This window comes from Mustela nigripes, chromosome 3 (genome assembly GCF_022355385.1).
Source record: "Mustela nigripes isolate SB6536 chromosome 3, MUSNIG.SB6536, whole genome shotgun sequence".
Taxonomy (NCBI): Eukaryota; Metazoa; Chordata; class Mammalia; order Carnivora; family Mustelidae; genus Mustela; species Mustela nigripes.
In genome coordinates this window covers 132,350,169-132,376,611 of record NC_081559.1, presented here as the reverse complement: position 1 = coordinate 132,376,611, position 26,443 = coordinate 132,350,169, and the positions used below count along the sequence as shown (strand labels likewise).

The 26,443-nt window shown below is 35.2% G+C and overlaps 1 protein-coding gene across 2 annotated transcripts in view; it reads left to right on the top strand.

Moving 5' to 3' along the window:
- Window positions 1-722: 722 nt before the first annotated feature.
- Window positions 723-26,443, top strand: part of MYBL1 (MYB proto-oncogene like 1) — a 39,233-nt gene continuing 13,512 nt past the window's right edge. For both annotated transcript variants that reach the window (XM_059394665.1, XM_059394663.1), the window contains exons 1-8: window positions 723-935; window positions 10,782-10,887; window positions 11,206-11,277; window positions 13,797-13,889; window positions 15,213-15,433; window positions 19,827-20,001; window positions 22,154-22,225; window positions 22,960-23,064. In XM_059394665.1, coding sequence (XP_059250648.1) covers window positions 916-935; window positions 10,782-10,887; window positions 11,206-11,277; window positions 13,797-13,889; window positions 15,213-15,433; window positions 19,827-20,001; window positions 22,154-22,225; window positions 22,960-23,064 — 864 coding nt within the window. In that variant the 5' untranslated portion in view covers window positions 723-915. The remainder of the gene's footprint in view (window positions 936-10,781; window positions 10,888-11,205; window positions 11,278-13,796; window positions 13,890-15,212; window positions 15,434-19,826; window positions 20,002-22,153; window positions 22,226-22,959; window positions 23,065-26,443) is intronic.

Below are 26,443 nucleotides of genomic sequence, written 5' to 3'. Positions count from 1 at the left end.
AAATTTTATGGTTAGATTTGTCCCAAGACCGAAGACCGCGTCTCCTAACTAATGAGGCGGGATACACACGAGGAATTAGGAGTGGAGGAGCGGTAGCTGAAAGGAGGCTGCGGGGACGCGCCTCGGCGCAGCCGCCCAACCCCCAAAGACCGTGTCCGCGAACCCCGGGAAGTTTGGACTCGCGCCGCAGCTTCCGGACCCACCTCTAGGCGACCACCGGAACTCGTTTTCCCGGCAGGCCCCGCGCGGTGCGGCGCTCGGCGCGCTCCGGGTCCTGTCAAGGCAATACCCGCGAGCCCGCCCTGCGGCCCCACCCCCTGACTCCTAGCTCCTTCCCCGACTCCCGCGAGTTCCAGTCCCGACTTCCAGCTCCCCAGCCCCGCCCATAGTCGCGCGCGCTCTCTCCGCCCCGCCCTCGTCCCCCCGCGTGCGGCCGCTACAGCCAATGAGATTCCGGGCCGCGTGCGCAGATTCAAACGGCGGCTCTTGAGGGAGGCTGGGCGCGAGATTCGGCGGTGCGGACAAAACCCTGCAGGAGGCTGCGAGCCCTGCAGAGCTGCTCGCTGCGGGTTGAGGGCGGGGGTCGGCACCCGCCGCGGAGCTGAGCAGGGACCACTGCGTAGAGGCTGAGAGGCGGCGGGAGGGGCCGGCGGAGGGCGGGAGCGCGCCTGCTGACATGTTGGGGGCATCCCTGACCGGGCCGGGCCGGGGCTAGGAGCTGCACTGCGAGCCGGGGGAGGGTCGCGGTCCGCCCCTCCATCCTGCCCTGCCGGGGACGTGCGTTCCACTCTCGGTCGCCTCGGAGAGGGAGCGAGGGGGAGCGGCTGGAGGGTCGGGGACAAGGAACATTCGCTTGAGGCTGGAGGAGGCTGAACTGCGTCCCCGCCCAGCCCGCGCCTATGCGGTACTTGAAGGATGGCGAAGAGGTCGCGCAGGTGGGTGACATCTCTTTGACTTAGGCCTGTTGGCAGTGTCTCGGCTCACATTCTTTCCCCTTTCCCAATGCTTCCCCGTCAGGCCCTCCCCAGCGGGGGCCAAGGTTTTCCTTCCCGCTGCCCCGCAGCCCTCTCCGGCCCGGCTGGCCCCATCGCAGCCGTGACGTGTGGAGAGTTGGGGACCCATGTGTTTAAGGCGCAAAAAGTGAGTAACAAATGCCCAGATTGCTGTAAGGAGTTGATTCTCCCCACAGCGCACATCCAGACTTCAGCCTCTCACAATCCCCTCTTGGTCGGAGTTTCTTGCCAGGTAAGTCCGCGCTTTCAGGGAGTACTCCACGCACATAAAAGTGCTCGTGGACAGCCCCGAGGAGTCGAAAATGGTGTTCAAAGAGATTCTTTTTTTCTGAATTACGGAATCAGTTAAAGTAGGAACTCTGTGATAAACCTGCGCTGGGACCCCTCTGCCATCTTTGCTGCCTTGACAGGTATGGAAAATCCTCTGAGGGATAGCTGAAGAGAGAGAGGACCTTTTTGATGCTTTCTGTAATTACCATTCCCTTGTTCTCAGCTGTATGTGTGTATTTTTTGTATCTTATGCTGGGAGTTGTTACACTGTTACTACCAGTAGCTTGATCTTAAAACAATGTTTGATTCACTGAATATTTTTAGTGCCCGTGTTTGGCTGTGTCTGTAACTAAGTCTTGCCCAGAGAGGTAGGGCATAATATTTGTTGGAAAACTTGCTAGGAGGAATTTACTCATCTAATTTTTATTTACACGTTACTATAGTAGCTACACCTAAATTGTGTGTAGTAACCCCTTAGATGACAAAAAATGAGGTTGTCTTTTGTTAGTAGTATTAAATAAACCTGAAAAGCTGTTTGGCAGGATTTCCAAGTAGTTTTGTTTATCTAGGTTCACAGCCTTAAAGTCTTGACTAGAGAGGTATTTCTCAAGTTGAAATTTAGTACTAAGATTCATTCACTGCGGATTCCTGTTAAAAATTGGCAATAATTACACATAACATTTGTTGCTTTATTAATTTATTAATCATCTTCTGTATGTAAGGTATTTTTGCAGAAAGCAGCATAAAACAAGTCCTTTTTAGACTTATTTTGTGGCAACTGCAGTATAGGTCAGACTCCTCAGATGTAACAAATACACACGTACACTCCTGTAGACCCACCTCTCTACAACAGGGTTTTCAACATTGTTACTACTGATATAATGGATTAGATAATTCCTTGTAGTGGGGGGCTGCCCTATGCTTTGTAGTATGTTTAACAGCATTCCTGGCCTCTGTCTAGTAGATGCCAATAACACCATTTCCCTGAGTTATGACAATCAAATGTCTCCAGACATTACCAAATGTGTGTTGGAGGGGCGGGGCAGAATCACTCAGGTGAGAATAATTGTTCTAATTAACTCCCTAATCTTCAGAAAAGATAGATATTAAAAGCCCCTATAATTATAATTAGTGAGGTACTGATTTAGGCCTTTTCTTGTGCATTTTTAAATATACAGAATTTTTAAAATAAAATAACTTCATTAAGCAAAGTGACAAATGACTTTGTCAACTCAAAAACAAGTTTGTTTATATTCATTGTGTGGCATTATCTATCAGTATTGATGTTAATCTTATTTGAAAGAATGTCTTACCTAATGTGATCATCATTTAGTTATGATTAGACATGGATGCTTGAATGTCAGAACCCTTTCTTCCAATTGATTTTTTCTGCTCATTTTATAGTTTTTGATTGCTTCATAATAATAGACTAAGAAAGGAGAAGTGATTTAATGACGAACTTGCCTGTGTACATTATTTTCTTTTATTCACAATACTGTGAGCATTGAGATTTAAATATTAATTGTACTGTTCATTTTTGTTCCTTGTCAGCTGTATGAATTAAAATATATTATATAATGATTTAAAAGGCTGGAGTAATTAAATGCGGTGGGGATGAAACTATGCTCCGAATAGAGGTAGAGGATGTGGTGAGAAATTATCATCTCTAAATGCTGTATTACATAGGGTCTTTACACTTAAATGTGTTTCAGGCTCTAAATTATATTTCTTGTATATGAAAATATGTTATATTTATCTTAGAATGTAATAGAATGTGAAATGTTTTGAGGGTGAAGTTATTGGGCAAAGTCTGGTCTCATGCCTATTGACTAAATGGCTTAATAATAAATATGAACCTAATTTATAGTTGAGAAAGGAAATAATTTAGTCAATTTAATATCTCTGCTATACAACTAAGTATTTGAGTGAAAACTGTAGTTTGCTGTATAAAAGTTTTGCATAAGACTATGAGCATAAATCCTGTAATATACTTTTTTCTATATGATATGGAAAAAAAAAAGTAAAAAAACTCTGATACCTCAGGTTGAAACAACTGGAGGATGTTGGCTCTTTTGATTTTTAAGATAGCTGTAGTATCTCTGACCTAGATTTACATAAAGGAAAAGGCTCATTTAGTGTTGTCACTTTAAATAGTTTAAGATCTCACTGGGGGTTTTAATGATATAATTTACAGGTAGTATCAAAATTGGTATATGTTATTAACGTGTATTTGATTTTTAAGCATATTTATGTATTGAGTAATTAATTTTAGTTTTTAAAAGCTAGATCTACCCTTAAAAATAAACTTTGAAAAATGTCATTTAGAAACTAGAAGACCTGTTTTAAGTTGTAACAGATTCAGGTATTTACACTTGGCATCTGGTGACTACACTAAATTGGAAAGCTAAAAGCCAGCTTTTTCATTGGAAAATGTTTTACAGTGGGTTATATGTGTGTATGGGAAGCAATTTTACTATGTTATTTCCAGCAAAATGAGTGTTACGGGTGAAAGAATACTGAAAATGAGAACTGACTTTTTTAGTCAGCTTTGTCATTAACTAGCAACATTGTTTTGGAAAAGCAAGTAAATTCTATATCCCAGTTTTTAAGTCTGTTAATCTAGGCATTTGGATTTTAGGATCTGTAAATTAATGTCTAGATTTAATATCCATTTCCCGTTTTGAACCTTTTTGTAATCATCTTTGCTCATTTAAATATATATCTACAAATGGAATGAAATAGAAAAGTTCAGTGATCATTTTTGTTTACGAGTAGGTAGGTAGAATTCCTTAAGTATTTATTTCAGTATTGCTATTCATACTGGTCAAATGAAGTAAAATTTGTCTTACTGTAATGTTGCTAGTTTGCAGTCCAGGTTTGGAAATAAAATATTCATGTATGCAGTACATAATATTAACCACCGGGTGGCCTGATTTCACTTTTTTAAATCAACCTGGTAAATTTTCATACCTTGATTTTGAATGAACTTTAAAAAAAAATAGAATTACCCTATCAAAACAGGTAAAATTAAAGATGTAATTTTGGATTTTGATAAAAATTTCAGATTTGATAATAGTTTCTGAGTTAAAATATGATCATATTGAAGTGATTAGTAGAGCAGATTTGATAGAACTGTTGATATGTCTTTAATTTTGAACCAGTGATTCTTTTCAAATAAAAGTAAATTTAAAAAAATTCTCAAATTTTTCCTTTCAGTACCCCATATTACTCTTTTTACATGGAATAGTTAGTATCCTTTAAAATTGAACTTCTTAAATGTTTTATCTTAATATAGTCAAGTATGAATTGTTTGTGTATTATTTCACAGGGTAAATTATGACTGTAATATCCTATTAGCTTTCACCCAGTGTAAAGTTTCTTTTAACTATTTTCCTGGCCTAATGAGTCATAATATTTGTGTGTGTGTGCATGTGCGCGCGTGCGCACGCACTTCATTTTGCTGTTTCATAATCACCCTAATCACTTTGTTCGTTCATAATCTTTAGAAAAAAACCTTTTCATTTGAAAGTAGTGCTTAGTTTATATATGAGACAGTTATATTCTTTGACTTAGATAAAACTGGCAGAGGTATTCTAGTAACCAAGTTCTGAATGAAGATTCAGAAACCAAATTCCTTTATATTTTCACTTTGTGACTGGCAAAATAATTTCACCTAACTGCTGTCTTCTAGATCAGTCATCCTAGATTAAAAATAACTTATTTATGTAGTAAGGAGTTGATTTTATTTAGTTATTATATATTATCATCACTGATTGCTACAATATAAAAATGCTAAAAGATGATATGAAAAAGCAGATTTGTTTTGATGGTGCCTAACCATTATTAAGCAGTGGTGAAAGTGGAATATTGGTGAGATTACTGTGGGGTTTTATCCCTTCTCTTTTTTCTTGGCAAATTGTTCACATTCTCAGGCATCTTTCTGTTACTAAGGATACTGATAATTTTCTAGGATCTTATTCTGTCACACGTATTTCCAAGTTACATCATTCTTTCAACAATTACTTAACCAATATAGAAATAACTTCTGCTAAAACTAAGAAGTAGCTAGGTGGATAGACTCCAGGAAAGTCCCAGTGGTAGATGATTCTAAGAATTCTACTTTAATCCTCCCTCATACTCACCCACTCAAAACACCCAGCTTCCTGAACATTGACTGGGCTGTATAACTCTCTGAAACTGATGACCATGCTGATGCAAAACAGAGAATGAAACCTCATGTAGAAATAGAAATTTCTCACACATCAAGTATGAGGTTAAAAAATAAAGCTGAATTTTAAAGTTGAACAAGTTTTCAGGAAAATTGCTCCTTGGAAACTAGTCTTTTGGCCAAAGTGACATCTTTGGACTCATATCCTTAACTTAAAATAATTTGATAAGAATCTACAGTGAATTTTATACAGATTAGATGTGATATAGATATTTTTTTTGAACACTCAAGATTTATATAGGTAAGTCCCCAAATTAAACATTGTTTTGAACTGGAAATAACCTAATTTTTAAAAAAAGATTTTATTTATTTATTTGACAGAGAGAGATCACAAGTAGGCAGAGAGGCATACAGAGAGAGGGAAGCAGGCTCCCTGCTGAGCAGAGACCCTGATGTGGGGCTTGATCCCAGGACAGGGATGATGACCTGAGCTGAAGGCAGAGGCTTAACCCACTGAGCCACTCAGCTGCCCCATAATAACCTAACTTTTTAAAAGCAGTCTCAACTATGCTGTGAAAGTTGTTGGGATCTGAGGGGAGGGAATAAGAAGGGAACTTGTGAAAACCACAACTGAGGGATGTTTGGGATGGCAGAAAGTGGTAATGTTGCTGGGGACTGTTCTAGGAAAAGCTAGGCAATATTAGTAGACACACCAAAGAACCTCTTCTGTACTGAATATTTTGTTTGTTTGTTTCAGCAGGTTATGCTTCTTAAAATTCTACCATTTGGAGGTGCATTTGGATTTTGAAAGTCCTTTTTAATAAATGAGAATGTCTTTCCCCTTCTCCTAGAGGTATTTTCATTTGTTAAAAAAATGTTTTCTCTCATATCCACTTGAGAACAGCTGTATTGAGGGAGGTGGACATTTCATTGGGTTGGAAGAGAGGGTAATATTTTGGAATACAGAGTACTTGGAGGAGGTAATAAAAGAGTAAGGAAGATAATTCACTGATCATTAATTTTACAAATATTATAGGTACTGTGCTTGGTGCTGAGAGCTGAATGTGTCAGATATGTTCTTTGCATTCCTGAACTTACTATTTGCTTGGGAAGGTTGGTATGTGTGATGAGCATTAAAAGGGAATGATAGACGCCATGAGTACATACAGATTGGGCAGGAAGCCTCAGTATGGTGTTTTTTCTGATTTGGTAGCCTTCTTAGAAATTTATTAAGTTGGGGCATCTGTGTGGCTCAGTCAGTTAAACATCTGCCTTTGGGTCAGGTCATGATTCTAGGGTCCTGGGATTGAGCCCCGAGTCAGGCTCCCTGCTCAGTGGAAAGCTTACTGCTCCCTCTTCCTCTTCCTGATACTCTTCTTGCTTCTGCTCGCTCGCTGTCAAGGAAATAAATAAAATCTTTAAAAAAAGGAAATGAAAAATTTATTAAGTCATTGGATCATGAACCATCTCCATTTTAACTATTTAATCTTGGGTAATCAGGTGGATATTTCTGGTAGCTGAAGATGGCAGCAAATTACAGGTGTTTATTTATTTAAACTTGTGTCTTTATTTCCAGATTAGTTCAACAAAACAAGCATAGGACTGGCAGATTATTGTTTTAGGGAGCGAGCATTGGAATGTTAAAATGCACTGAACTGAAGCAGATAGATAGTTTATATAGGTAGGGGAGTTGGGGATCTTTGTGTCTTGCTTGGTTAGATATGAAGAACTTTGGTCCCAGGGGATGCCAGTCTGGCTCAGTTGGTAGAACATGTGACTCTTAATCTCAGGGTCATGAGTTCAATCCCCACATTGTGTATGGAGACTTCTTAAAAAAAAAAAAAATTGTTCCTATAGAATTGACGAATCAAGGGAAATCAGAAGTTCCCGTAAAGGATCTATAGAGAGTATTAAATCTAGACCTTCATTTTTCAGTTTTGTAAGAAACTATATGTAGGTATTGGGAACTCTCCACATGTTCCAAATATATTACATTAGAGGTTAATCATCAAACTTGAGCTGCTTGAAATCAGAGCGTATTTTTAGAAAAGAGTTGGATATAATAAAGCAGAAATAATCTTGAATGTTGGACAGTCAGCCTATGCATATAATACTAATATTGAGCTACCTCTTTGTGCTATGTGCTATATGAGGTGTTTTATATGTTTTTTCATTGAATTTTATCCTTAAAGATGCACTATAAGATAGGTAGTATTAGTATATTATCCTTATTTCACAAACAGGTAAACTAAAGCCCTAAGAGGTTAATATGTACAGGGATGCAAAATAAGTAGTTAAGTTATAACTAAATCTTGTTCTGATTTCAAAATGTACTTCAGGTTTATCTTTGGTATCTTCCAGCTTCTTGGTATCCTCTTCCCTATTTCTCTAGTATGTGGCAGTATACTGGTTAATTAGTGCATTTTGGAGTTCAGTCATGATACATTTGGTATAACTGTGGGCAAGAAGTTACTTTTCTAAGTCAAAGTCTTCCTTTTCTGTAAAGTGGGAATAGTAATATTTCCCTCTTGGGGATGTTGTGGGGTTTTAAGACAGAAATTTCAGAGACTACCTAATGTCTGGTACTTAGAAAGTTTAAATAAGTATTAGCTCTTATTATTTTCAGATTTTCATGACTGTCTTCAGTCTAACTACTCAAAATCCTCTATTCCAGTTTATCATAAAGACCTGCCCTCTTTTATGGGGTTTCAGAATGTTCTTATGGCTTTAACTGTTTTCTGTATGCTGGTGATTGCCAAAACTGTGTGTCTATCCGAGGCCTCTTACCTGAGCAGAAGATCCATGTGCCAGATCTGCTCTGCCCAACAGAATAGCCATTCCCCGACAAGCTGCTATTGAGCTGTTGAAATGTGGTTAGTCTGAATTGCAATGTGCTCTAACTATAAAATACACACTAGATTTTTTGAGACTTTAGTAAGTAAAAAAGAAATGTAAACTAATTCATGATTATGTTGAGTATGTGTTGAAGTGGTAATTTTTTAATATTTTGGATTAAATAATTAACATTATTTTGAACTGTTTCTATTTTTAAAATGTGGCTACCAGGAAATTAGATATGTGACTGTGTTATATTTCTTTCTTTAAATTTTTTTCATTTTTTATTAACACATAATGTTATTTGCTTCAGGGGTACAGGTCTGTGAATCATCAGTCTTGCATAATTCACAGTACTTTCAATAGCACATATCCTCCCCAATGTCCATATGTGTTATATTTCTATCGGACAGTGCTGTTCAAGATGTATTCACTTGTATATTCCTCAAGTGCTTGAAATCAGCTAGTCCAAAACTGCCTACCCTCCCCATTCTCTTCTCCCTTTCAGAGTTCTGTTTTTCCTTCTATTCTTTTTTTTTTTTTTTTAAGGTTTTGTTTATTTGTTTGACAGAAAGAAAGAGCACAGCAGGGGGAGCAGCAGAAAGAGGGAGAGGGAGAAGCAGGCTCCCTACTGAGTAAGGAGCCTGATGCAGGGCTGATCCCAGGATCTTGGAATCATGACCTGAGCCAAAGGCAGATGCTTAACTGACTGAGCAACCCAGGCACCCCTTCCTTCTATTCTTTATCTCAGTGGATAGCTCTGTTTATGCTCCCAAAGTCAGAAGTTTTGGAGGTATCCTTACTCCTTGCAAAATCCTCTTATTTCCACCTTTCTTTTCTTTTAACATCCTAGTTTTATTTTACTTTTTTCAGTGTTCCAAGATTCATTGTTTATGCACCACACCCTGTGCTCCATGCGATACGTGCCCTCCTTAATACCCACCACTAGGGTCACCCATCCTCCCACCCCCTCCCTTCTAGAACCCTCAGTTTGTTTCTCAGAGTCCACAGTCTCTCATGGTTCGTCTCCCTCTCTGATTTCTCCCAACTCACTTCTCCTCTCCAACTCCCAGTGTCCTCCGTGTTATTCTTTATGCTCCACAAATAAGTGAAACCGTATGATAATTGACTTTCTCTGCTTGACTTACTTCACTCAGTATAATCTCCTCCATGTTGATACAAAGGTTGGGTATTCATCCTTCTGATGGCTGTAATATTCCATTGTATATATGGACCACATCTTCTTTTTCTTTTTCTTTTTCTTTTTTTTTTAAAGATTTTATTTATTTATTTGACACAGAGAGAGATCACAAGTAGGCAGAGAGGCAGGCAGAGAGAGAGAGAGAAGGAAGCAGGCTCCCTGCTCAGCAGAGAGCCCGATGCGGGGCTCCATCCCAGAACCCTGGGATCATGACATGAGCCAAAGGCAGAGGCTTAACCCACTGAGCCACCCAGGTGCCCCTGGACACATCTTCTTTATCCATTCATCTGTTGAAGGGCATCTCATTTCTTTCCACAGTTTGGCGATTGTGGACATTGCTGCTATGAACATTGGGGTTCCTATGGCCCTTCTTTTCACTATATCTGTATCTTTGGGGTAAATACCCAGTAGTGTAATTGCAGGGTCATAAGGTAGCTCAATTTTAATTTTTTGAGGAATCTCCATACTGTTTTCCAAAATTGCTGCACCAACTTGAATTCCTGCCCACCAACAATGTTAGAGGATCCCCCTTTCTCCACATCCTCTCCAACACATGTTGTTTCCTGTCCTGTTGATTTTTGACATTCTAACTGGTGTAAGGTGGAATCTCAATGTGGTTTTGATTTGAATTTCCCTGATGGCTAGTGATGATGAACATTTTTTCATGTGTCTATTAGCCATTTATATATCTTCTTTGAAGAAGTGTCTGTTCATTTCTTCTGCGTATTTTTTGACATAATTATTTGGTTTTGGGGCATGGAGTTTGAGGAGTATCTTTATAGATAATTGTTATAGATAATAACAATTCTTCCATTTTTTGTTTTAACTAGATGTGACTTTGTTTTGTATTTTACTTTAACATTGTCAGGCTCTAATAATTTCTTACTTGGGTTATTGTAAAAGATTAGTAATTGGTCTTCCTTCCTCCATTTCTCCACATTCCTGCCAGTGATTTTTCTGAAACACAACATATTTGTCTTTCTCTTACTTGAAGTCCTTTAACTCTTAAGGATAAAGGTCAAATAAAGAATAAAAGTCAAACTCTTTAGCATACATAGAGGTTATCAATTGACCCCTGGTGGCTTATCATTTCTCTTGTGTCAGTAAGAACTATAGCTATTACCAATTGTAGGACTCTTAATTTTTTATATTTTCAATAATCTAACTTGATGTATGTCTGTCAGTCTGAGTGGCTGCTTCAGTCATACCTGTATACATAGTTTCAAAGATTGAATTCACAAGTTTACATGTAATTTTTGATTTCACAATTGTGGCTTTTAATTTATTCTTTTAGCGAGGATGAGGATGATGACCTTCAGTATGCTGATCATGATTATGAAGTACCACAACAAAAAGGATTGAAGAAACTCTGGAACAGAGTAAAATGGACAAGAGATGAGGTAATTATGTGATAACGCTTAATAATTTCATACTTGTATATACTTGTTAATAATAATATTTAATAAAGATAGAAAGATACTGAAAAGCAAAACATGAGAAAAGTTATTCATCAACTAATGTGCACCTATTTTTCTTCCACCGGGGGTGTGAATAGCAGTTTGATGTTGAGACTGACAGAAAGAGTAGAGTAAGTGGGAAAGCTTGTATTATAGTGGTTTGTCCTTCTACAGATGGCTGTCAGATATGACATGAAAGAATTGGAGAGTTATTATTGGTGGGGGAAGAAAGCTTTCTAATTTTCATTCTTGTTTTAATAGGATGATAAGTTAAAGAAGTTGGTTGAACAACATGGAACTGATGATTGGACTCTAATTGCTAGTCATCTTCAAGTAAGTCAACTATTATCTTATATTTATAACATGGATGATATAGGTCATTGGATTAAATTTGCTCTTTTTCAGAAATGTGTCTTTATTATTTTAGACTTAGGTTTCCTTTCTAAAAACATCTCTGTTGTTCTGATCTTCCTACAGTGTGGCCAAAGATCAGAAAATCTGATTTTCTAATAATTAGTTTACATAGGAGCCTAAAAAGATTACTAATCTAAAATGAAAATGTTGATAAGTTTGGTTAGGGCTTTATAAATATTTGTTGATAAACGTTAAAACACTTAAAAGAAGTTAAATGCATTGAAATCTTTTGGCAGCTGATCAATAAAATCAGAAAAAGATCTTTTGAAAAGTTTGTTATCTAATGTTTGCATTTTAAGGTGTTATTGATTTTTTAAAGAATTATACTTAATTGTTCATCATACTATTCACATACTATTCATTAGTATGTAATTTTATAATTTACAAAATGTTTTCACATATATTCCTTTTGTTCCTTATTACATTAAAGGCAAAATATTCATATTTGAATTTCTGTTTTGACTACCGTGGGTTTCAGAAACCAGGTCACCTATGTTCTTTCTAAATTCTTATGATGCTTTTCAACATAACCTGAAAATTGAGAACAGATAATGAAAAGAGCATAATTTTTGTTATCAGTCTAAACTATATTTAAGTGTCAGCTCTGTTAGCTGTTTGGTCTTAGAAAAATTATTTAACTTTGATTTTCAGCTTCTTTATCTACAATATGGAAGTAATAGTACTGTTTTTGTAGTATTGTTGTGAGAATTAGAAATAACATATATAGGATTTTGGCACATTTCCTGCCATTTAGCAGGTATTCAGTAAATGCAAACTAAATTAGAAGTTATTTGTATTAGGTTTATCAGTTTATCTTCAATGATATAGCAGCAAATGAAGGAAATAGAGAAATACACAGGACATGCAGAAACTGCCTAATTATTTTGAAGAAAATGATAGCCTTAAAGTGGATCAGCATTGATGTTTAGAAGCCATAAATGAAGAAAAACAGCTTAAATAAACATAATTTGAGATCCACTAGGCACAGAGACAGCCACTGGTAATCAACATTATCCAGAATCCTGTATATGAACTAGTATTTTTGTAAACTCTGAATCAGTCATGAAGTTAAGTGTTTTGTTATTATTATTATGTAATTATATGTAAGAGTTACTAAGTCATGAATTGACTACTTCATTTGTTAATGATTTTTGGAATTTGGAATGTTTCCACATAAGGCTTTTATATCCTGGTAAATTCATTTTCCTTTTAAGCCTCAACATTTAAATAATTGAACTGATATGTTACATAATCTTTCATATAGCTGTATTCTTATTTCTTGATAACTTGGAGGTCATCTTTTATAAAAATCCTTTAAATACCATGCAGTGGCCTAGTAATGCCTTTAGGGGTTTTTAAATTGTAAAAAGTTAGATTTAAGTACTGCTGTACTGTATCAATTCAGATTGCCATGCTATTTGAGTTCATATGTCCGCTTGTATAGTTTTCTGTCTACTCCCTTTTATTCCTCAATATTGGATACATTTCTTTATGGTAACATCTGTGTTAAATAACTTTGCATTTTGCTATGTTATAAGGCATACTGTAGAGATACATACTTATAAATTAAAATAATATATATAGTCTAAGCTCTGCCAAAGGGTCTAATTTAAAAATGAATCAAGATATAGGCATGTAAGATAAATATTACAATTTAAGCTTCTTTTTTTTTTTTTTTAAATTTGAGAGTGAGAGCATATATGAGTTTGGGGAGGGTCAGAGAGATAGGAAGAAGCAGACTGCTTGTTAAGCAGGTAGCCCTAGGACAGGGGCCGCTTCCAGGATTCTGAGATCATGACCTGAGCAGAAGACAGACGCTTAACTGACTAATCCACCCAGGTGCCCTGAGAAATACTATAGTTCAAATAATTTTTTTTTTTAAGATTTTATTTCTTTATTTGAGAGAGAGAGTGCACCCAGGTAATGACACTCAGCCAAATGTACCACAGGGACATGAGGGCCTGGGAGGGGTCTGTAGTGAGTGAGTCCAGAATAAGAGCCCAGCAGAGGGGTGAAGGGAGAAGGAGCTCCACAGGGATTCCAAAATCCACTTCTGACAGGTTTGCTCTTGGCCAACCTGCTTGAATCCACCTTCTGACCTAACCTGACATTTCTTTTTTTTTTTTTTTTTTTGAAGATTTTATTTATTTATTTGAAAGAGAGTGAGAGGGACAGCAAGCAGGGGAACGGGCAAAGAGAGAGGGAGAAGCAGAAGCAGGCTCCCCACTGAGCAGGGAGCCCGATGTGGGTCTTGATCCCAGGATGCTGGGATCATGACCTGAACCAAAGGCAGATGGTTAACTGACTGAGTCACCCAGGGACCCCCAGATTACAGAATGTTATTGAATACATTATTCTTGAAGACTTTCTTCTTGAATTTAGGCTGACTTGCTTTCTGGAAGACAATTGTTCAATAACAAAATCATCAATTCTTTCAGAATCGTTCAGATTTTCAGTGCCAGCATCGATGGCAGAAAGTTTTAAATCCAGAATTGATAAAGGGTCCCTGGACTAAAGAAGAAGATCAGAGGGTAATGTGTTCATATTCTTTATTCTGACTGTGTAGGTGGACTGGCTTTATTTTCTTCTTAATACATTGTTTTGTCACAAAGAATATGTTTAAATCATGTTGATTTTGATCTTTGGGTGCTGCTTGTAGAAGAATTGAAAGTTGAGTGTCCTGAAATATAGTTTTTCTGAATCATGTCAAAACAAGTATAATATATATAGCTTTTTCTTTCTAAGAGTTTGGTTTACAGAAGGAAAAAGGCCATTAGCTTACTCTTATTTAGAGCTTAAGTTAGCAACATTTAGGGTGTAGCTTCTTGTTGAAAATAGAGTCAACATTTTTGAAACAATTTATATTTTATTTTTATTTTATCTGATAACATGATATGTAAGAAAGTCATTCTTAGCTATCCCTCTTGACCTATAATGAGCCCCCAAATAAGAGAGATAGCAGAGCATCGTGTTTCTAAAGGGTTGGATGACTTAAAAACTAAGGTAATTCCTTGTCTTATAAAAATCTGAGAAGAATAGGGATCTTGCTGCCCTCTACTAGGAATTGCCCTTTAGTTCATGTTCTTTATTGCAGAAACATTAATGTAATCGGAGAATTAGGGCATGTTTCCTACTCTGCCCCCACAACAACAACAACAACAAAATTCGCCAGGCTCAGAATTGATCTGGTTTAATTGATGGCCAGTGATAGGTTTTACAATGTGTGATCTGTATCCTTTTAGGGTGAGAAAGGAAGAAATGAAGATGGTAAATTTCTAGATCCTTCTTTCTTCCAAACTGATTTATTTGGCTTTCAGGTGAAGCTTTTAAGAAAAAAGATACAAAAGTAGAAAATCTATAAGTCTCAGCATCTTTACTGTTGTCTTAAGTTAATTTTCATTGAAAACAGTTTAACTTAGAACTTGCTTTAATTAGCACCTTGTATTTTAGATAAGTTTGTATTTCTATACTTGGCAAATGATGAATGAGTATTAGAAAATTTGTTGTGGTTTGGATTTAATGTATTAAAAAGATAGTATTCTTGAGTTACATTTTAAAATTCTGTCAAGGTAATAATTTTTTTAATTGGGGTATCATTGACATGTAACACTATATTAGTTTCAAGTGTACCACATCATGATTTGCTATTTGTATATATTCCTAAATGATCACAACAATGAGTCTGGTTATCTGTCACCATATAAAAATTTTTTCTTGTGATGAGAATTTTTAAGATCTCTTTAGCAGCTTTCAGATGTGCATTACGATATAGTCACCACACTGTACATTACATCCCTACGAGGTATTTATTTTTTAAATAATAGTTTTTTAAACTTTGTTTTTCTGTTTCTTAGGTTATTGAATTAGTTCAGAAATACGGGCCAAAAAGATGGTCTTTAATTGCAAAACACTTGAAAGGAAGAATAGGCAAGCAGTGTAGAGAAAGGTGGCATAATCATCTGAATCCTGAGGTAAAGAAATCTTCCTGGACAGAAGAGGAGGACAGGATCATCTATGAAGCACATAAGCGGTTGGGAAATCGTTGGGCAGAAATTGCCAAACTACTTCCTGGAAGGTGCTTGTATAAGTGTATTTACATTTCCCTGTACTTAAACTTAATCTTTATTAAGTTACTATTGAATATGTTTACAAGGATCCCCATGACTTTTATTTATAATTGAAATTTAAACAGGGAATCTTTGGACCTATTTGTAATAAATTCTGTGTAAGGGATAGAATTACTTTTTTAATATTTTATAGCAGTAATTTGTGCAGTAAAATAATGGGCCTTTAGATTATGTGAACAGTTAATATACTCCCCAGATTATTTACATATCATTGCCAGTCGGACAGACCTTTTTTGTACAAACCTGGTTGGAACGGAATCTAAATGGAAGAGATTTCTTTCATATTGTATTCTATGCATACGACCAGAGAATAGCAAATACATTGGCTGAAATAAGCTATGGCAGTTCATTAGAGAAAATTCAGTTCTTTTTTTTTTTTTTTTTTTTTTTTTTAGAGAAAATTCAGTTCTTAATAATGGTATGATTCAAATCATGGGAGTAGTATATATATCCATGTGGCTAAAATACAAAATTTCCGTAAGGGAAGGTGATATGCCCCTGTATACATTGCACTGTTTCAAATGTTTCCTGATTGTAGTACAGTAGACCAGCAATCTTAGGAAAATCCATACCTCATTCGAAGGTATGCATTTTTTTTTATTGTTGTAGTCTCTGTATGGTACTTCATAGTTCATAAAATGCTTTTACCTATATCCTTAATTTTCATATAGTAATGAAATATGCAAAGCAAACAATGCTATCTTTTTTTGTGAGTAAGAAAATTAAAACATCATGTTTTTTACCAAACCAGGCTTAGGAACTTCTGATGTTTTCAGTCTTTTATATATCTTTTTACTGTCCATTGAAGCTAGCCTTAATATAAAGTGTCTTAACACTTAGATTTTCAGTAAATGTTTGTATATTTTATGGAGGATGGAATTTATACTACAAGTAACTATAGGTTGAAAGTTTCCACTTTATAAAGGTGAGTTTAGTTAAAAAGGGAACCAGTGAACTCTTTCCAACCTAGGTATTGTAGTGAAAACATATTGGGATTCTCTAATTTGTGGTTTGTTTTTCTTGACCATGTTTGTTCCTGGCTTCTAGGACTTTGCCCTCTCGATGTCGTTATAAGGAGCGCTCTTTTTTTCTCTTCTTGTATGGCAGGTTCATTCTTGTCATTCAGTCTTAGCTTTACCGTCACCTCACAGAGGCTTTCCTGGACCACCTATCAAATTACCCTATTTACTCACTTTTCTTATCCTACTTTAATGATCTGCATTGTGCTGATGTTTTTCTTTGCTTTTTTCCAAGTGAAGTGTTTTGGACATGTAATATTATATTATTTTCAGGTATACAACGTGGTAATTTAACTTTTATATACATTTTTAAGTGATCATCAAGCTAAATGTAGCTACCATCTGTCACCATACAAAATTGTTATGTATTATTAATTATATTCCCTATGCTGTACATTGTATCCTCATGTCTTATTTGTTTTATAGCTAGAAGTTTTTACTTTTAATCTCCCCCTATTCCCTGCTCTCTGCTCAACCTCCGCTCCCCCTGGCAGCCACCACCTTGTTCTTAGTATCCATGAGTCTGTTTCTGTTCTGTTCTGTTTGTTTTGTTCTTTAGATTCTACAGATAAGTGAAATTCTATGGTATATATCTTTATCTGACTTTTCTCACTTAGCATAGTACCCTCTAGGTCCCTCCATGTTGTGAATGACAAGATTTCATTTTTTATGCCTGAATAATATTTCCTTGCATGCATACACTACATCTTCTTTTTCTGTTCATCTTTCAGTGGCCACTTGGGTGGATTCCATATCTTGGCTGTAAATAATGCTGCAGTGAACATGGGTGTGCATATATTTTTGTATTAGTGTTTTTGTTTTTTCACATAAATTTCCAGAAATGGAATTACTGGATCATGTGTAGTTTTACTTTTAATTTTTTGTGGAATCTTCATACTGTTTTCCATGTTGGCTGTATCTTTTTGCATTCCTACCAAGAGTTCATGAAGGTTCTTTTTCCCACATCCCTGCCAACACTTGTTTTCTCTTGTCATTTTTAAAAAAAGATTTTATTTATTCATTTGACAGAGAGATCACAAGTAGGCAGAGAGTCAGGCAGAGAGAGAAGGGGAAGCAGGCTCTCTGCTCAGCAGGGATGCTGAGGCAGATGCGGGGCTCGATCCCAGGACCCTGAGATCATGACCTGAGCCGAAGGCAGCAGCTTAATCCACTGAGCCACCCAGGCGCCCCTCTTGTCATTTTTGATAGTAGCTATTCTGACCTGCATAAGGTGACAGGTCGTTTTGTTTTGTTTTGTTTATTTGACAGAGAGATAGAGAGTACAAGTAGACAGAGTGGCACACAGAGGGAGAGGGAGAAGTAGGCTCTCTGCTGAGCAGGAAGCCTGATGTGGGGACCCCGGAGATCATGACTTGAGCCAAAGGCAGCCGCTTAACTGACTGAGCCACCCAGGCGCCCTGAATCATTGTGGTTTTGATCTGCATTTCCCTGATGATTAGTGAGCATCTTTTTAAGTCTATTAGCCATTTGTATGCCTTCTTTGGAGAAATATCTGTTCATGTTCTCTCCCAATTAAAAAAAATTTTTTTATATTGAGTTGTATGAGTTCTTTATGTATTTGGATGTTAACTCCTATTGGTTATATCATTTGCAAATATCTCCTCTCATTCAGTAGGTTGCCTTTTTGTTTTATGGATGATTTCCTTCACTGTGTAAAAGCTTTTTAGTTTGATGTAGTGCTTTTTGTTTTTGTTGCCCTTGAAAAAACTATTTAAACCAATGTGCAAGAGCTAACTGCCTGTTTACTTTGAGTAGTTTTGTGGTCTCTGGTCTTATATTTAAGTATTTAATCTGTTTTGAGTTTATTTTTGTATATTGTTTATGAAAGTTGTCCAGTTTCATCCTTTCATATAGTTCTGTTTTCCTAGCACCATTTATTGATAAGACTGTTTTATTCACCTTTATATGGTCTTGCCTCATTTGTTGAAGATTAATTGACTGTATAAACGTGGGTTTGTTTCTGGATTCTATTCTGTTCCTTTGACTTATGTTTCTGTTTCTGTTTTACCATACTGTTTTGATTACTATCACTTTGTAGTGTTGTTTGAAATCTGGGAGTGAGATACTTCCAGCTTTGTTCTTCTCTCTAAAGATTGCGTTGGTTAGTAGGGGCCTTTTGTGGTTCTGTACAAATTTTAGGATTATTTGTTCTAGCTCTATGAAAATGCTACTGGTATTTTGGTAGGTATTGCATTGAATCTGTAGATTGCTTTTTGTGGTATGCACATTTTAATAATTCTTTCAGTCTATAAGTGTAGTCTATCTTTCCTTTTATTTGTGCCATCTTAAGTTTCTTTCATCAGTGTCTTACAGTTTTCAGAGTACAGAGCTTTAACTTCCTTGATCAGTTTTTTCCTAGGTATTATATTCTATTTGATGCAGCTGTGACTGGTATTGTTTTCTTAATTTCTTTTCGATAGTTTGTTATTAGTGTATTAGAAACACAACAGATTTCTGTGTACTGATTTTGCATCCTGCAACTTTTCTGAATTCACTTATTAGTTCTAATTTTTTTTGGTGGATTCTTTACGTGGGTTTTTTTTTTTTAATATTATATATATAGTCATGTCATCAGCAAATAGTGACAGTTTTACTTCTTTTCAAATTTGGATGCCTTTTCTTTCTTTTTCGTGTTTGGTTGCCATGGCTAGGACTTCCAAAACTATGTTGAATGAAAGTGGCAAGAATGGGCATACTTGTCTTGTTCCTTATCTTAGAGGAAGAGCTTTCAGCTTTTCACCATAGACTTTGATATTAGCTGTGCATTTGTCCTGTATGGCTTTTATTATGTTGAGATATGTTTCCTCTGTTGTACCCACTTTGTTGAGAGTTTTTATCATAAATGGATGTTGAATTTTATCACATACTTTTTCTGCATCTATTGAGATGATATGACTTTTATCCTTTGTTAATATGGTATTGATTGATTTTACAGATACTGAACCATCCTTGTATCCTTAGAATAAATCCAATTGGTTATGGTATATGATCTTTTTATGTATTGTTGAATTTAGTTTGCACTGATGTTTTTCTTCTTATTTAAATTTTTGTTTTTCTATTCTTCTCTCCTTCCATGCTGCCACGCTTTCAAATGTGAGCCTCATGAAAGCAGGGACTTTCTCATCACTGCTTTATCTCCAGTTTAGAACTGTGCCTGCCTGACAGTTTATTTTTGAATCGAGAAAGTATCTAGTTTCATTATTTGTAAAAATTTGTTTTAAGCACTTTGTACACTTTATACAGTGTTAAAATTTGTGGAATCCTTTTTTTCCTTTTTAAATTATTCACTTTCATTTCTTAGGACTGATAATTCTATCAAAAACCATTGGAATTCTACCATGCGAAGAAAAGTGGAACAGGAGGGCTACTTACAAGATGGAATAAAATCAGAACGATCTTCATCGAAACTTCAACACAAACCTTGTGCGACTATGGACCATTTGCAAACCCAGAATCAGTTTTACATACCTGTTCAGGCACATATTTTTAATACCTTTATTATTTAAAAGATTTCTTTAGTTGTTATTTGGGAGGATGTTTGGTTTCTTAATACAACAGATTCAACATATATTAAGGGGAATAGACAATTAAATTTCCAAACTGCAAAAAAATTGCCATAACTAGCTGTTAAACCCTTAGTGGAGGTTTATCTCTACTTACTTTGATTGATAAATATTTTGGAAACAGACTCATTAAAATGTTTCCCTGTTTTGGTAATTTTTATATTATCCAGTTAAGAAACTTAGTATGTACATTTCCTAATGCTTCATTTATGATTCAAAGCTTATGATCATCTGTGCTTTAACATCCATTGTAGTTTCCATTTAAAAAATATTTTGTGTAATTGTAGTATTGCTTATCTCTAATAGGTAAGTGTGTATAAATTGGTTTTAAGGAGAAAATAGTCAAAATCCATTCATCATTTTGGGAGGTATGGTAGATAATTAATTGGTTCTTTGATGGCACTCAACTTTGCTTTTCTCCCTAGTAACCAATCAATTAAGTGATGTCAGTCTTTGTTTAGACAGGTTCATTAGAGTAGAGATTTCCCAAGCTCCTGATAGGGGAAGTGCATTTTCTTCTCTGCAAGAAATTAGTTTAGGAGTTTTCATAAGGTTTGTTTTATATTTTTCTGTCTGCCTATCTGTCATACCATTTTTTGTGTTGAACAATTCTTGGTTTTTATCGCATAAAATGTAAAGATTAAGTCAGGACTTAATAATAGTTTCTACCAAAAGATAAAATTTGTCTGAGTGTTAAAAATCTTGTGGTCAGTATGCACAGATTTGATTTGAATTTATCTCATTAAACGGACTTTATTTTTTGGACATAAGTTTAAAAGAATCCTTTTAAAAAAGTAATGACATCTTAGTTTACAAATAGGAAAACATGTGAAGACAGTATAGTTACCTGCTGATACTCAGTACCTGAAGGTTTTTATTGTCTGTTTCTTTACATTTTTCTTTAGAGTCCTAGATTTCAGCAGCATAAACTGAAACATTCTGCTTCTGTCTTAGAAAGGTTATTTAAATTTATTTTTTAACTCATAGAAACATAGTTTTAAAAATTATTTGGGGTCAAGGGAGTGTTTAACAGTCTCAATCAAAATATGTTGGAAAATAAGGATATTTCTCGTACTTTAAGAATTGTTTATTGTACTTTTATAATTCTTGAAAAATTTGTGCATTCATAATTCAACTCATTTAAGCTACTAAAAAAATCATTCCAATTTTGACTTGAGAGAAAAAAAGGTGTGAAATACTGTCACAGATTTAAATGAAAAGATTGAGAAAAATAAGTTTCTAATTCATTGAAAGTTTAATAAGAACATACAAAGCAGGTATTGTGAAAGTTAAGTTCTATATTAGTAGTAGTTTGTGATTCTGCGTCAGATAGTGATTTAGGTAGGCATTATGGAAAATAAACAATTTCTTACTTATATTAGATTTTTAGGTTTTTGAAAATACCTTCTCATGCTTCTTTCTACCATTACACACTAAATTTGCATGCAACCAAAATTCTTATTACAGATGCTTTGGAAAAGAAAGAAAATAATTCTTGGTCTGTTGTCAGAGTATTAAAAAGCACAAATGATTCTGACCGTTTTTCTAAGACAAGTAATAGAAGAAGCCTCTGTTTTCATATCTTTTTACACAGAGATTGGCATGGGGTGGTGGTAGGAGTAGGAGGTATGAATATTGAAAAACTTTCTTTAGTCACTATCTTTGTGAATGCTTCATATGGACCAAGCCCTTCCTCTGAAAGATAAGAGCAATTACTTTGTCTTCTTCCAGAAATAGAGCAATCCTTCTAATAGCACATTAAAAAAATAATTTGGTGGATATTGTAGATAATAGACTGATTTGCTGATAAATATTTGCCAAGTAATTCTTGTATTTCATCCAGGAGAAGATAGGTCTTTCTTAAGAGTTACTTTTCATTAATAGAGTCTAAGAACAAAGATGTAGTTATTAGAAACTATTATATAAATGAATTTTCAAAGTTAACAGAGATACTTTATGAGTTTTTAATGCTGTTATTTTGTCAAGAGTTTTCATGCTTTACCTCAGATTTTAAAAAATTATATAGTGCTGTATGTATGATACTAATATTTTAATTACTTTTTAGATCCCAGGCTATCAGTATGTGTCACCCGAAGGCAATTGTGTAGAACATGTTCAGACTTCTGCGTTTATTCAGGTAACTTTTTATTTATAACCAAAAAAAAACCCACTTTCAAACATATATTTGAAAGTCTAATAGTTCTATTTCCTCATTCATAAAACTAGGACAAAAACAATGCTATCTGTTATGCTTATTTTGAATATTCTAACGCTAAAGGAGAAAGTTTATAAATGGGTTTGAGAAATATAAATGTACAAATGTTAGGTGGTTGACAACACCAGTAGGGTGGTCCTTTCATTTTTCCAGTGTAAAGCATTCAGGTTGTATTTTTCTTAAATTGGATAAATTGTGCATACATGTGATTTAATAAAACAGACTCCAGACATTAATTTCTAAATTAATATAGATGATACAGTATAAGTTTTTTTTATCCATTTGTTTATTTATTTAGTTTTTTATGCATTTGAATTTCCTAATTCTGGGGGCATCTGGCTAGCTTAGTCGTTAGAGCATGTGGCTCCTGATCTCGGGCTCATGAGTTTGAACCCCATGTTGAGGGTAGAGATTACTTAAAAATAAATAAATAAATAACATAAATTTCCCAAATCTTTTCTGTTAAGTTGAAAATATTTAGATACCAGAGAGATTGTGATATTGAACATTTGGTATTTAGTTGTATTAACCTTTATCAGAGAAAATAGATTCTATGTTGCATAGAAGATAAAAATTAGAGCAGTAATAATAATAGTAGTAATAATAAAACAGTTGTTTAAGTAGCATGTCTTTCTCTTTTATTTAACTTATTTTAGCCACCCTTCATTGATGAAGATCCTGATAAGGAAAAAAAAATAAAGGAACTTGAGTTGCTTCTTATGTCAGCTGAGAATGAAGTTAGAAGAAAGCGAGTTTCATCGGTAAGAAATAAGCTTTAGTGTTTAGATTTTGTTAGAATCCTTTATGTGTTTTTATAGTTTTCATTAGCATTGACTTTCATGTACTAATATACTATTCAGTATGACTTCAGATTTTAATGTGGATGAAAAACAGTTTTTCTATTTTGCAGTGTTGAGATTGCCTGATTTTGATATACAAAACTTTAAACATATTTTACAGTGTTCTGTATTAAGATGTTTCTTGAGTTGTAAATGTCAAGCAGACTTAAAGTGTGATCTTCAATATGTATATACATATTTGTGAAAATGATGTGCAATTTAGAATAGACTTTGCTTTTATTATGATTTTTGGCTCTTTATTTTAGACATTCCTGGTAATGATAGCTTTAATAGAAAAAAATGTTTGAAAAATAAAGAATTTAATAGATGTGTAGAGGTTTATGTGCTTCTAAATTGCTTTTATTCTGTCCTTGAGCATTTTTTCCTATTTACTATATTATGAATACAAATTTGGTAAATTGGAAAAAAAAATAACTTAAGAAATTATAGGGAAAGGGCACATTTAAATTTGTTTTTTTTTTTAAGATTTTGTTTATTTATTTGACAGACAGAGATCACAGGTAGGCAGAGAGGCAGGCAAAGAAGAGAAGCAGGCTCCCTGCTGAGCAGAGAGCCCGATGTGGTGCTGGATCCTAGGACCCTGGGATCATGACCTGAGCCAAAGGCAGAGGCTTTAACCCACTGAGCCACCCAGGCACTCCTCTTTAAAGAAATTTTTATATGAATATTGGTTGATGGGAACAATTAAGAGTATTAAATTAGGATAAATGGTATTCATTCTAGCCAAGTTGGGCTATGTTAGATGAATTAAAAGAAAGAAAGTTTATACTTAAATGACAATTTTAAGTTTTTGCATTTAGGAAAAGGTTATTTTTGGTTTGGGAGTTAATGAGGGGACTGTCCATTCACAGTGACTGGGAACTAATACAAAATTACTAAATAGAATAACTGAGTTCTTGAAATAGTGTTACGAGGCAACTGGTGATGACTTTATACCATTTCAAAGTGTTAATAAAAACATTTGTTAACTGTAACAGACAAGATGCATGCCACAGGAAGCATAGTTTTTGTTTTGCAATTGCAAAAAGAATTGACAAATAGACATGAAGTGCACTTATTTTAAAATTAATTTTGATTTTATTAAATAAACAGTTATGGTTGGAGAGTCCACATTTCTGGATAATTATATCATGTTTAAACCATTTTTAATTTTTTTGATAGTTTCTGTCATTTTTAGGAATGACAGGAATGATAAGAAGATATAACTAGCTAAAAGATACGGCATTTTGCTTTAAAATGAAGAGAGCTATTAATTTTTTCTTTTTAGAACTTATTTATCTAAAATCCACTCTTGTAAATATCTGGTTAGAGATTCTAGATTTTAGAGGGAAGTTGCTATACCCAGCGGAGTAGAGTCCATATACATATAAAGTATTCTTAAAAGTATTTGATAGTAATTATTGTCATTTTACTGAGTATCCATTATGTTCGACCATTATAGATGTGTTTTATGTATTCTCAGTAATCTTTATGTTAATTCTGCAGAGTAGGTAGTTTGTTGTTAGAAATTTCTATTCAGGTGAGTCTGAATGCAACCCTGTGGTTTTTCCATTGGGCCTAGTCATCTTTTTGGATCTTTTTCCCACCTCCAAATTTAATTGAAATGCATATGGCTTGCAACCTATCTCCGGAAAGTGACTGCAAACTCAGAAGTTGTCTATGCTAATAAGAGTACTTTAGTTTCTTTTATTTTGGAGAAACTTTGAAACAGGTGGAACTTATTTTACAACAATATTGGAAATTTTTTCACCTTACTTGAAACTTAACATTTTGCTATTGTTACTATCTAGCACATTCTAGTAATTTTTATTTTTAAAAATGATAGGGACTGGGATGCCTGGGTGGCTCAGTTGGTTAAGCAGCTGCCTTCGGCTCAGGTCACGATCCCAGCATCCTGGGATAGAGTCCCACATCGGGCTCCTTGCTCAGCAGGGAGCCTGCTTCTCCCTCTGCCTCTGCCTGCCATTCTGTCTGCCTGTGCTCGTTCTCTCCCCCTCTCTCTCTCTGATAAATAAATAAAATCTTAAAAAAAAAAAAAGATAGGGACCACTTATTGAGTACTTCCTATGGATAGGACAATGGGCTTTCTAAAATATGGTAGTTACTAGCCCCATTTAATTTTAAATGAAATTTAAAAATTCAGTTCCTCAGGTGCACCAGTCACATTTTGGTTGCTCTTACAGCTAGTGCCTCTCATAATGAGAAGTTTCAGATACAAGAACATTTTCAGCATCTCTGAGAGTTCTATTGGATAGAGCTATATACTTTACATATTTTTCCCAAGTTTTATTGAGATAGGACTTATAGCACTGTATGTTTAAGGTATATAGCATAATAAATTGACTTATATATATTGTGAAATGATTACCACAATAAGTTTAGTTAACATCTGTCATCCAATATAGGTACAAAACAGAAAAAGAAAAGAAAAAGGGAAAAATACTTTCTCCTTATAATGAGAACTCTTAGGATTCACTCTTAACAACTTTTGAATTACATATTGTTTCTTAACCATGACCCTTCAAGGTCTCCTTTCTTGCTTTTTATTATAAGACAGTAGGAAGCTAAGCTCAAAAGATAAGTAAATTGCCCACTGTACCTCTTCAGAGAGATAAAAATGACACAGTCTCTGACTTCAAAGGATTTATTCTGCAATGAAGACACAGACAAGAAATAGGAAGAAGTGTGAGAAAATAAGTCACAAAGTTTTATGGGGGCACATATGAGAGTTATCCAAGGTTTAGGTAGTCAGAGAAGGGTTCCTAGAAGAAATCCTATTTGAGCTCATTCTTGAAAGGCAATAATTATATTCTAGCAAAGTAGATGAACTGGACATTATTGTAAGTGGAAGGTAAAAGTGGATGATGAGATGGAGCACTTTCCAATATTTGAAGTGTATCTTAAATGAAGAATAAAAGTTTTCCCTGGTCAATGTTGGAGAGCATTCTAGATAAAAGGAGCAGTAGTATGTGCAAAGGCATTTTAGGATCAAAGAATAACCCCTGTGGGAATTGCAACAACAATAGTTGGGTATTTGGTATTCCCTGAAAGGAGGACAAATGAATGAAAGTGTTGGGAGATGAAGGGTAAAAGGTAGAGAAAGACCACATTCTGGGAGTTTGAACTTTATGTTGTATACATGTGCTAGTTTTATCTTACCATGACTTTGTAAATTAAAAACAATTTAGTCAGAAAAATAGAGACAAGAGATTTAATGAAAAAAAAGTTTACATCCATTTTGAGGCAAGACAATGTATTTGCTGTTATATTTTTTAGCTGA